The sequence below is a fragment of the Apodemus sylvaticus genome, chromosome 10 (assembly GCF_947179515.1).
Source record: "Apodemus sylvaticus chromosome 10, mApoSyl1.1, whole genome shotgun sequence".
NCBI classification, from domain to species: domain Eukaryota; kingdom Metazoa; phylum Chordata; class Mammalia; order Rodentia; family Muridae; genus Apodemus; species Apodemus sylvaticus.
Window position 1 is genome coordinate 96,902,730 of NC_067481.1, and position 13,233 is coordinate 96,915,962.

At 47.0% G+C, this 13,233-nt stretch overlaps 1 protein-coding gene across 3 annotated transcripts in view; it reads right to left on the reverse strand.

The window, feature by feature from the left end:
- Positions 1-13,233, reverse strand: part of Pkd1 (polycystin 1, transient receptor potential channel interacting) — a 46,436-nt gene that overhangs the window by 30,447 nt on the left and 2,756 nt on the right. For all 3 annotated transcript variants that reach the window (XM_052195034.1, XM_052195033.1, XM_052195032.1), the window contains exons 2-4: positions 552-623; positions 366-437; positions 23-192 (exon numbers count right to left, since the gene is read on the reverse strand). In XM_052195034.1, the coding sequence (XP_052050994.1) occupies positions 23-192; positions 366-437; positions 552-623 (314 nt within the window). The remainder of the gene's footprint in view (positions 1-22; positions 193-365; positions 438-551; positions 624-13,233) is intronic.

Below are 13,233 nucleotides of genomic sequence, written 5' to 3' on the forward strand. Positions count from 1 at the left end.
GCCCCACACCCACTGCACTCACCACAGGCATTGTCCAATAAGGGGATACTGAGGAGAGGTTGGCCGGCCAGTGGAATGGGCCCCCTGCACGAGGTTGCCTCAGACTGTACCACATTCACCTGATGTTCCTTTGCCCAGCGTGGCAGCCACGCCAGACCACAGTTGCACTCAAATGGGTTCCCACTCAGGTTTCTGCAGAGGAGGGGCAGGTGTGGGGCACCAGACCAGCAGAGGTGCAGTTCAGCCTCCCACGACCCACAGCTCTCTCAAAACTGGGAGGGGCTAGGGGACAGGGCAAGATGACAGAGGAGGTGATGGGAACAGGAGTCAAATCACTGAAACCCACTAACAACAAAGAAACTTACATTTCACTTAAATTAAATAAATTAGCAAACACGCCTTCTTCTAATGTAGAAATCCTATTGTTGCTTAAGTCCCTGCAAGAAAGAAGGATGGGGCAAGGTGTAACCTTTTGATGACAGGTAGCTCTTCCTGCTTGTCCTGAGTAACCTTTAGTGTGACTGGCATGCCATCAAGGAGGGGATACTCACAGCTCCACCAGTTCCGAAAGGTTCACCAGGAGCCCGATGTCCAGCGTCTGAAGTAGGTTGTGAGACAGGTCTCTGAGGAACAGGTGATGGTCAGGACAGGAGCTCTGGGCTAGTTGAGGGCATAGCTGGTTCTCACCAGGAGCTTCCCAGCACCTAAAACTATGGCTCCTCACTCCACAAGCCCCACCCTTATACTCAGTCCCCATGAGGGCTTTTCTGGCTGGTCCCACACCATCAAGGACTGGCTCCTTATACTTTTTACATAAGATTCGGGATTCACCAGGGCTGGAGAAATCAGCTGGTAGTAAAGGGTCCTCAAATGTTCCCAAGATGCAATAAGGTCACTAAGGTAAGATGTATAAGGAAGAGACCTACTGGATAATCCCATACCACAGTGCTGGATATACAATAAGTCTCTCCAAACAAACTATCAAAAACCCTGAATTCTGGGTTTGGGAGATGGCTCAGTATAGTTAAAGTCCTTGCCTCAGAAGCACGGACTGAAGTTTAGATCTCCAAAACCTTCATAAATTCTGGCTGGTGAGACTACCATATTGGCGAGCTCTAGGTTTGATTGAGAGACCTTGCCGCAAAGAATAAGATGAAAAGCTGACCAAGGAAGATTCCCAACATCAACCTCAGGATTTTCTACACCCATCTGTATACACATGCAAACATACACAAACATGCCACATACACAGACACATAAAAATGGGGAGGAAAGACACCCCAGACTTCAAAAAAAAGATGCTATGAAGGTTTGTCTACTGGCACTATTGAGAAGAATTAAGAAATGTGGGAATGGAATGTGGGGAGATAGTTCAATCTATAAAGTGCTTGATGGGAGACCTGAGTTTAATTCCCCAGAGTCCACATAAAAAAGCCAGGTGTGGTAGTGCATATTTGTAATCCAGTACAAGGAGGTAAATTCAGGCAGATCCCTGGAACCTGCTAGCTAGACAGCCTGCCCTTATTATGCAAGCTTCAGATCAATGAGAGACCCTGCCTCAAATTATGGTGGACAGTATTCCTTTTTTTTTTTTTTTTGTTTTGTCTTGTTTTTGTTTTAAGAGGGTCTTACTATGTGGCTTTGGTTAGCCTGGAACTCATTATGTAGATCAGGCTAGCCTCAAACTCAGAGATCCATCACTCTTGAGTTCTGGGATTAAAGTCATGTACCGCTACACCCAGCTGCCGGACAGTATTTCTACGGAGTGACAACTGAAGCTGTCCTTTGCCCCGCCCCACTCCACCTTACCCCAGAAATGTTGGGACAAGACAGATGGCACAGAGGTTAAGAGCATTTGCTGCTCTTGCAGAGGACTCAAGTTCAGCCCCCAACACACACATGGTTGCTAACAACCATCTGTAACTCCAGATTCAGGGATCCAATGACCTATTCTGCCCTCTGTGGGCACTATACACATATGGGGCACTGAAAAACATGCAAGAAAACACTCATACACATAAAATAAAACACATTATAAGAAATAAAAATGAAGAAATGTGGGAACATGAACTGTACTACTGCTTTCTATTCTGTCTGTAAACTGGAGTAGAGAAACTAACTGAGAGGAAGGAGTCTCAGAAAGGCACTGCCTTTAAGCCTCAGGAGAGAAACAGGATGACAGCACAGAGCGTGGCCTTGTTACTCAAGTTACCTGTGATAGAGCCAGAACATGCTGTCACTGGGACAGACATATATTTTCAAACCATGAACCTGAACAAGCATAAAAATAAAGCCTCAAGACAAGAGACGTAAGACTGGAGAGACAACTCAGCAGTTAGAAAACTTGCTGCTCTTTCAGAGAACCCATATTTGATTCCCAGCATCCACACTGGGCAGCTCCCAACCACTGTAACTCCAGACCAAGGGGACCCGCCCCCTCTTCTGGCTTCCATAGTGATAGATTGACACAAAACACACAGGTACACATTAAAAAAAAAACAAATAATTTTAAAATCAGGTGGTATTTATTTGTTTTAAGACAGAGACATAGCCAGGTCTGGTGTCATATACACTTAGAAGCAGAGGCAAGAGAATTGCTACACATTCTAGAGCAGCCAGGGCTATAGAGTGAGAGCCCATCTCAAAACAATCTAAAAACACCAATCAATAGATCCACTACATTCTAAAATAAGCAACCTCTACATAAAAGACCATAGATAAAATAAAAACCAAATTAGAGGCTGGAGCTACTGCAGCAGCACACTTAGGGAGTGACAGCTGCTCAGGAGACTGAGGCAGGCGCCTACAGTAAGTCCACGAAGGAGTTCCAGGAAATAGTGAGATACTTGAAAAACAGTAACAGAACCCTAGGCTTGGAAATGCAATAGGATTTCATCTAACCCACTATCTATAGGCCAATCACACCCTTGTTGCAAACCCTGTGAATAGATTATTCAACAAATTCTAGTGACGCCTTTTAAGCTAATGATATAGCTCAGTAACAGCTCCAATCAAAAGGAAGCATTAAAGAAAGCTTTCATAACAACTTGATACCTACTGACAGAAACAATGCAATCATGCCTTCATACAGACTTCATACCGAATCATACAGACTTCACCCTTGAAGTCTGTAGTTGTGTTAATGTCAGAAGTCTAGGCCCAATTCTAATAACAGAGAGTTAACTTGGACTCCACCCATAAAGCCAAATGAATGACCGAGACACTGCTGGGCCCTTTTAGTGTCAAACTCTACCCAACAACCTGCCTACTTTCTAGCTCCAGGTTCTTGGTAACCCTCAGTCAGCCCTGCCATCCACATCTTGGGCTCTCTGCCTACATACTCCAATGTCCCGTGAGGCTCTTGAGACAGGAGACCTTGCATCACCCTGATTCAGAGGACACTTCTGGGACCCTCTAGGACTATACACCACTCCACTCTCTAATTCACGTTATCTACATTCCCTACAAGACTGTGCTTAGTTTTCTGATGGTGATTACTCCCATCAAGACCATGCTTCTTGCAAAGGATCTCCTTCATTCCATTCTGGAATTGGAGAGAGAAAACCTAAGAGAAAGCACGTTGCCAGGTGTGGCACACACCTTTAATCTGCCGTCACTTGGGAGACAGAGGCAGGCAGATCTCCCAGTTGGCGGCCAGTCCAGTCTACACAGTGAGTTCTAGGACAACCAGAGCTATGAAGGAAGACCTTGTTTCAAAACTAACAACAACAACAACAACAACAACAAAGAATAAGCACCCAGTACAGAGCTCAATCTACACTTCACAAGATATGAACATCCAGGATGCTGTCGTCAGCCATGCACACATGATAGTCTTGTGTACTGGCTGCCCCACTGTCATCTGTCTCCCTAGAGGAGGAAAAACCTTCACACATCCTGTGGAAGCAGCACTCAAAGCACCTGTATTAAGATCAGTAAGAACCATCCCAATGAACAGATTGTAGACTGACACAGGAAAGACTGAACTTGGTGCCATGACATGACCAAGTTGCTGAAGCCAAAGGTAAGGGTCTTCCTGGCCTGGCCTCTATCCCTAACTGATCTCCCAGACACCACCCTGGCCCTTTGCTATACTCATCTCATCTCCACTATCCAAGCTCCTACATGCGAAGCAATGGTCATATCAGGGGAAATATCAGTTAGACCTAAGTAAGGACTTCCCAGTGGCTAGTGACAACAACAGAAAAACTGAGCTTTTTAGAAGAAACCAGGATGTAGACTGAGCAGCAGTGATCCAGGAAAGGCTGCTGAGGTAGCACTAGAGACCAACGTAGGCAGGCTCTTACATTTATCCCTAACATGGAGGCTTTCTAGCCCAGCCTTCAAGATCAGAAGAGGAAGAGGAAGGAAGGAAGGAAGTGTCTCCAAATTTCATTTTCTCAGAAAGCCCCCCTGAATTTTAGTTGCTAGAGTCACCTAAGAAACCAGGTGATGCACATCAGCCTCGGGGTACTGGAGACCCCTTCTTATCTAAGAACACTTCAATTCCTCATCCAACCAGGTACTCCACTGAAACCAAGCTCAGTGAAGCCAGTGAGTCTCCTTTCCCAAGGGGCTGCTTTTCCCCAGACCTCATCTGGACTTGGTTATAGCCTAGAAAAGAAACAGAGCCATAGGGAATCTACTCAGCTAAGCTCCCCAAACCCACAGTAGTGAACAAGACAACTTGGACGCAACTCTGACTCATACCTCTGGGGTTAGAGAATAGCACCAATAGTATGAAGGGATGTGTCCCTGCCCAAAGGCCCTGAACAGAAATCTTCCATGTCCCCATCTGTTGTTGCCATTATTGTTCTGACAATATGGCCAACCTGACCAGCCCCATCTTCGAAGGCCTGACTTCCTGCCAGATGATGTCACCGTAGTCTGATGCCCAGGAATCATATTTGGATTCTCTGTAAGGATATGGAACAAACAAAGGCAGGCACAAGGTATCCTAGCAGAAGGCACACAGAAGACAGGGGCTGAGCCAGGCGGTGGTGGTACGCCTGTAATCTCAGCACTCTGGGAGGCAGAGGCAGGTGGGTTTCTAAGTTCAAGGCCAGTCTGGTCTACAGAGTGAGTTCCAAGACAGCCAGAGCTATACAGAGAAACCCTGTCTCGGGGGGGGGGGGGGGGGGGAAAGAAGAAGAAGAAGAAGAAGAAGAAGAAGAAGAAGAAAGAAGAAGAAGAATGCCTGCCGGGCAGTGGTGGCGCACGCCTTTAATCCAAGCACTTGGGAGGCAGAGGCAGGCGGATTTCTGAGTTCGAGGCCAGCCTGGTCTACAGAATGTGTTCCAGGACAGCCAGGGCTATACAGAGAAACCCTGTCTCGAAAAACTAAAAAATAAAAAGTTAGAAGAAGAAGAAGAAGAAGAAGAAGAAGAGGAGGAGGAGGAGGAGGAGGAGGAGGAGGAGGAGGAGGAGGAGGAGGAGGAGGAGGAGAGGGGCTGTACCACAGGCCCTTTCCCTGCCATGAGGAAGAATGCCAGTAGCCTAACTAGAAAATTGTAAGAGGGCATGTGCCAGTTAGGTACTCTGGACCCTCTAAGACCTAAGCCAGCAACTTACAGAAGACCCAATAGTCAAGGCTAGAGGGAACCTGAGCTGGGACTTACACTCACTGGGGCAACGGACAAATGTCTGTACTATTTCCCAGTATGGCAGGCCATCATACTGCCTACATTACCAGGAAAGATATAACCTCAGTCTCCACATGGATGTGGAGTGCTTCCAGCTTGGGCTATCTGCTGCCCTTCTCCTGTTCCACAAAGGGTGACTATGTTGGAAATGGTGAATAAAGACCTTCTATACTCCATCCATGTGAGCACCCTGCCTTCCAGATCAGACCCTCTGATGGGGCTAGATCCCAATACTGCCACCTCTGTGGGGCTACCTGGCCTGATGAAAGGGACGTCAGCTTCCCAAGCATATCTGTGGGCTCACATCCCCACTAGACATCCTGTTTCTGACTCCCAATTTCCCTCTAATAAAGAGGAACAGGGGGCTCCCTGGGCCTCAGCACAAAGGCCATAGAAGTTGGGAAGACACCGTGAGACAGTGAAAAGAGGCAACCTCAGAGCAAACCTCTGAGTCAAGGACAGCAAGAGCAAGTGTGTATGTCTGTGCAAAGGTGGAGAGCAAGGAGGGTCACTGTGACACTGCAAGCCCTTACTAAGATGGACCAGTTGTTAGGATCAGCCCTGTTCCAGAGCTGCAATAGGAGCCTCTCAACAGGCTGCCCAGAGCAAGCTACAACCCAGACCAAGAGCTAAGCAGCCTCGGTTTCCTCCTCAGCTGTGGGGAGTGGCCTAGGTGCCCATTCCTTAGTCTAGATGTAGGGGGTAGGGGGGATGTAAGGGCCAGCTGGAGCCCCAAAGGAAACATCTGCACATTCCAGACACATGTGGTCAACAGGAGGGTGAGTGCCAGCCCCCCCACCCCCAGCCCATTGCTGGCCGCCATGCTGGAAACAGGGCTCCGGGGGAACAGTTCTGAGGGGCCGTTTGTGGATGTTATGTAATCCATCCCACAGGAGCCAGCTGCCTCCTCCCTCTAGCAGGCTAGGCCAGCAGGGTGAGGAGGAAGCCCCCAGTGCTCCCCGGAGGCCCAGCTTCATCTTCTCCCTAGGAGAACAGAGTCCCTTCAATCAGCAAGGACAGTCCCCCATAAATATTTCCAACCAGAGCTAGGACAGAAGGAAATGGAAACCGCCATGAGGGCACAGCCTTAGGTCTCGGCAGAGGGACAGCCCTGGGCTGGCCTCTCTGGGTGCCTTTCAGCACTAATGGGCCTTTTGTAGCCTAGCAGCAGAGCCAGTTAAGTGTAATATCCTTACTCTGTTTTTGTTCTCTTTGCTTTTTGTTCCCTTCTATTTATGGCAGGCAAGGCTGGCTTCCAGGGCCGGAAATGATGTTTAAATTAATGAATTCAAGTTTAAGAAACAGAGTTGGGGGGAAAAAACCAGCCTAACACACTGGCATCAGTATGGATGGGGGTAGTCTCTGGATTATGCCAATTGTTCGTCAGGGAGAAGGATCAGAGAGGCCAGTCATGCCTCTCATCACTCCACATGCATCTTGAAGCCCATCTCTCTCTTGGCTCCAAACCAGGACGCTGCACACACAGGAAGGAGCTCATCTCAGAAAGGACACCAGTGTTCAGGCAGGGGAGATGTCCATCTTAAGAGTCCCTTGACCAGGCTGCAGGACCTCATAGTCCCAGGGCACAGAGACAGAACAAGCCCCACAGTGTTACAATATGTTCTGTAGGGTCTTTTTGTCCTTACAGAACCCTTTGTCACAGTCCTGAGTCCTCCCACAACTAAACTGTCACCAGTATGAGATGCCAAGGGTGACATTACCTACCTAGGATTTTCTTGGGATCTATAGGCAGGGATGGTAATCAAAGACACAGACCCAAAACCAGGAGGAATGCGACAGGCAGTGGGTCCTCCTAATATTGCAAGAACAGCCAGGTTAGCCCAAGAAATGTTCCAAGAGTTGTCCACTGTCCCCATATTAACAAGACCAGTTAGGGGTGGAAGGCTTGCTCACCTTCACATGGATGGGGCATGGAGGCCACTCATTCAGACCACAAGAAGGAAAAGAACCGGTACTGGAGACACTAGCCTCCCTCCAGACCACCTCCTGATGTCCACGCACTTTGACACAATGCCAGGACCGTATGTGGCTGCTAATATCCCATTACACTCAGCAAGGGCAGGGGTTGCTCCAACCTTGATCCCATGGTTCAGAGAGCCTTCTTCCTCCTGCACACTACTTGATATGTCTACCAACAACCAGCAGACCTAAGTTCTTGAAAGCGTGTCAACAGGCAGATGGGACTCAGTTGTCCCAGTTTTCTAGGCCCTGTGGTGTCCTGTAATGGGCAGGGGCCTCAGTGAAGCTATAGTCACATCTCAACTACTTAGGAAGCAGGCATGGTCAGCAACAAGAACCAGCTCAATACCCAGACAATGGAGCAGCATGGGGGCTTAGGACCCTTGAGTCCTCTCCCCTCTTAAGCTGCAAGGTAGCCCCTTACTATAATCCTTACCCCAAAGGCTGCAACCAGTGCCTTCAGCCACCGCCAGAGGGATAAAGCTCTTCCCGAGGTGGTCCCACAGGATCCAACCTGCCTTCTTAGCACTAGGGATACCACATTTTACCAGGATCCAACCCACAAGATTCCCAGGGAGAAAGACTGCCTACCTCGACCACCAAGTACACCCCTCTCCTTGGCAATTAGTGCCTGGGCATCACAAGGCCTCTTTATACAGAAGACTTCTGCCAAGCCAGAAAGAACGAGGTGTTCCGAGAAAAGACATGAGCCGCATTTTCCAGCTGTATCTCGTCCTTCAGAGAGACTGCTCACACCCTGTGGCGCCCACACCAGGCCAGCTGGAGCCACACAGACAGCTGAGGCAGGCCAGGCCTAAGCATAGAGCCCAGACAGCCAACACCCCAGAAGGCAGCAGGAGAAGCAGAGTGTTTTCATTCCAGAGCACTAGGCGGGCCGGCTGTCTGGGCTCCTGCTGCTGATGTTGGCCACCACAATGTTCCGGAAAGGAAAATGTGTCTCCATCCAAAATGGCTTCCTCAGTTGAAACTCAACCCCAGCCAAGGTTTCCCTCAGGACCCAGGGTCACTATGCCCCCTCCCCCTCAGAAGACACCTTGGGACAGAAAAGAAAGGAGGCAGCAGAATGGGCCCTTAAGCTCCAGGAGGGCTCAGAGAGGTCCAGGCATAACTTAGTGAGAGTCACAAAATGGTAGCCAGAGAAGGCAGAAAAAGCCTACACATGGAGCCCACGTGGCGACATTCTGTTTGCCCACTGTTGATGGAAAAATCAGAATGCTTTTGGAGAACCGAGAAGAGGAAGCCTAACATGGTGGCCCATGTATTGGGACATTGAGCAGAAAAACTGATGCCAAGTTCAAAGTCAGACAGGGATATCTAGTGAGATTCTACCTCAAAACGGAAACAAAAACAGAAAGGGAAAACGGAGGCTTACATACATTTTGTTTTTCCTAAAACCTCCCAAGGTTCACTGGCATATGGGCCAGAATGCAGGGCAGTATCCCATCATCACCCACCTCAGAGAATGAGGAGAACCGAGAGAAAGACGCCACAGCACACATCTCACACAGCCTTCCTGCCTCACACATGCCCTTTGAGACATAAAAAGACAACATGAGGGGCTGGAGAGATGGCTCAGCGGTTAAGAGCAATGACTGCTCTTCCAGAGGTCCTGAGTTCAACTCCAAGCAACCACATGGTGGCTCACAACCATCTGTAATGAGATCTGATGCCCCCTTCTGGGGTGTGTGAAGACAGCTACAGTGTACTTATATATAATGAATAAATAAATCTTAAAAAAAAATAGACATGAAAGCTGAGATTAATAAGAGGAAAACTAAGTATGTTGGTTTTCCACTGTAATCCCAGCACCAGTGAGACAAACAGAAATTATGCCAAGTTAGAAGCCAGTCTACTCTATATATTAAGCGCAGGCCAGTCAGAGATACAGAATGAGACAGTAAGACCCTTTCTCAAGAAATAAAACAGGAAAAAAAGGCAAGAAAGAAAAACTAAAAGGATGGGCACAGTTACTCCCACACGCAGTACCAGAGGCACAGGGAAGTAAAGGCAGGAGAACAGGAAGCGTAAGGCCCATCTTCAGTACATAGTAAGCTTGAGGCCAACATGGGACCCTATCTCAAAAAAACTAAATAAAATTGGGGACTGCAGACGTAGCTCAGCAGCTAAAAGCTTATGCTGCATTCCAGAGGTCCTAAATTCAGTTTCCAGCACCCATGTTGTCCAGCTCCAGGAGATATGGCATCCTCCTTCAGCCTATCAGGGTCCTTGCACATATATAGCAGTCACACAAGCACACCACAGATAAACATGAATAAAAATAAAATCTAGAGTTGGCCACAACGGCACACACCTTTAGCCCCAGCACTCAGGAGGAAGAGGCAGGTGAATTTCTGAGTTCAAGGTCAGCCTGGTCTCCAAAGCAAGTTCTAGGATAGTCAGGACTACACAGAGAAACCCTATCTTGAAAACCAATAAATGAAATATAAAAATTAAAGTAAAATAATACTTTAAACCAAATATAAATTTAAAAATCTAAACAAAGAAGCTGGGTGTAGTGGCTCATACTTATAACCTCAGCTTCAGGAGGCTGAGATGGTTCACAGCAAACTCTAGGCCAGAGAGAGCTACAAGGTGAGATCATGCCTCAAAAAATAAAAAATAAATAAATTCAGATGTATGCTGAAGTCCCAATACAGGCTGAAGAAAGAGGATTTCTTGGACTCGTTCAAGACTATCCTGGGCAATGGAGCCAGAACCCTAGCACACACACCCCACCACTGCCATACATGCCCCCAGAGGTGAGAGGGTACTAGGCTAGGTCTCATAAATCCTCCCAAAACCTGTAAGCATCTTTGAGGTCAGACTTCTGGGGTACCTGACCTGGTTGTTGAGGTATGAGTTCGAGTTTGCCTGCTCACACTGGTCTATGTTTCTCCTTCTGTACAGCACCTGGCCTGAGCACACATCCCACACTCAGGCTCTCTGTTCTGTCTGCAATGCAACAGGATGCCCTTTGGGTGCATTTCCTGGTGGCTGCTGGTATGTACGGACAAGGGGACCTATCTACAGCTCAAGTGTTAGTGTGAGTACCAGTGCCTGAACTTGTCCATGCACCACAATCTGAGGCCCCTAACTCACCCTTAAGATCCCTTAAAGCATTTACTTTATTTATAGGCAAGGAAATTAAGATTTGAGGCTGATTAGTTGAGCCAAAGTCACATGGAAGTGCAAGGTTTGGGACCTGAACTGAAGTCTGATAACAGATTCCCATGCTTTCCTCCAGACAAAGGGAACTGGGGCAGGGAGAGCAGGACAAGCTTAGGAGCCGCCAGGGAGCTCATAGCACATACCAAACCTGCAAGAAGCCTAGCATAGTGGTGCCAGGCAAGAGGAGGCCCTGTCAGACCCTGTCATCTCTACTCCTCGACATCTATTAACCAGCTTGAGGACAGTCTTGGGGGGTCAGCGTAAAACATTTTGACCACATTACTTCTTTGTGACACACTAGTATATGACTCTAAAAACTACCTCAACACCTGGGGAGCCTCAGTTTCAAAGTCAATACAAGAGCTGAGAAGACTCCATCCCACAACCCCACAGAAAGATGTCACTGGCACAAAGGACACCAGAAGCCCAGCATAAGCCTTGAGGGAGTAGACATGGAAGAGTGTGTCTCCTGGGTAATTTCCTCAAACTTGTTTTTTGTCTCTCAAGATTGGGAGGCGGGGGTTCTCCTTACATGAGCCAAGCTGGATCCAAATCTGTAGCTATCACCTTGCTTCTGTCTCCAAGTGTTGGGATGATAGGGATGTACAGCATACCTGACCACCCAATGACCAAAGTCTATTTTTGTATATATTTATTACTTGGTGTAATCAAAGCTTATTTTCATCAATAACAACATTCAGACAAAAATTGCATACTAAGTTCACATTTCAAATTTTACAATTTGATGATTTTTAGTGTCTTCCTTCACAAGCCTGGGTAACCATCAACACTAATTTCATGTTTTTATCATTCCACAAAGAAGCCCAACAGTTCTTGGCTACCTATTCTCACCACACTATTCATCTTTTTCTGTCTCAATAGATTTATCTATTCTTAACTTTTTTTTTAGTTTTTTTTTTTTTTTAATGTTTTGAGGCTTTTGGGTTTCATTTTTTTAGTAACAATATTTCTGTGTTTGGCCCAGGCTGACGTCAAATCCAAAATCCTCCTGCCTCAATTTTCCCCAGTGTCAAGATTACAAGTATAAACCATCATACCTACTTACCCCCTCCCACTAATTTTTGTTTGTTTTTTCGAGACAGAGTTTCTCTGTATAGTCCTGGCTGTCCTGCAACTCACTCTGTAGACCAGGCTGGCCTCAAACTCAGAAATCTGCCTGCCTCTGCTTCCCAAGTGCTGGGATTAAAGGCGTTTGCCACCACTGCCCGGTTTTTTGTTTTTGTTTTTGTTTTTGGTTTTTGGTTTTTGGTTTTTTTGAGACAGGGTCTCTGTACATAGCTCTAGCTCTGTCCTGAAACTATGTTGACCAGGCTGGCCTTGAATTCAAAATTTTAAAATGTGTATTAAAAATGTGTATTATTGCCAGGCGGTGGTGGCTCACGCCTGTAATCCCAGCACTTGGGAGGCAGAGGCAGGCGGATTTCTGAGTTCGAGGCCAGCCTGGTCTACAGAGTGAGTTCTAGGACAGCCGGGACTACACAGAGAAACCCTGTCTCGGAAAAAAAAAAATGTGTATTATCTGCTGGGCAGTGATGGCACATGCCTTTAATCCCAGAACTTTGGAAGCAGAGGCGGGCAGATTTCTGAATTCGATGCAAGCCTGGTCTATAGAGTGAGTTCTAGAACAGCCAGGGCTATACAGAAAAACCCTGCCTTGAAAAAAAACAAACAAACAACAATAACAAAAGTGTAGTACCAGGCTGGAGAGATGGCTCAGTGATTAAGGGCATTGCCTGCTCTTCCAAAGGTCCTGAGTTTAATTCCCATAACCACGTGGTGGCTCACAACCATCTGTAATGGGATCTGATGCCCTCTTCTGGTGTGTGTCAATCTTTGGGCTGGCGCAAGCAGGACTGGATTGAGCAGAGGTCCTGAATTCAATTCCCACCAACCACATGATGGATCACAACCATCTGTTCAGCTACAGTGGACTCACACATAAAATAAATAAATAAATCTTTTTTAAAAATGTGTAGTACCTGTCACCAGAAATGATATCTAAAACAACCATGTCTGAAGTTTATACCTACTGCCAGGTAAGTGTTCCAGAGATCTTTCTTCAACAATAGAACATCCTGCCTTGTAGTCACTAACCAGAGAGGTCCCGGAGACCCTGAAAGAGGTTGTAACCCTCCACAACAGAGGAGGACAGAGACATATAAGAAACCAATAGCTCACAGCTCAGTCAGTCAGAAACTGGATGCAGGAGTTAGTTTTTTCCAAAGTCAAAAGTAGAAAAAGAGAACTGGAAAAAGTGTAGCCATCAGCTAGATTCAATACTACGCAGACCTAATTTAGACCCTAATTTAAACTGACAAAAATCCAGAGCCAGGCCTGATAGTACACATCTGTAATTCCAGCACTAGGAAGACTGAAGCAGGAGGATCAAATGTTTGAGGAT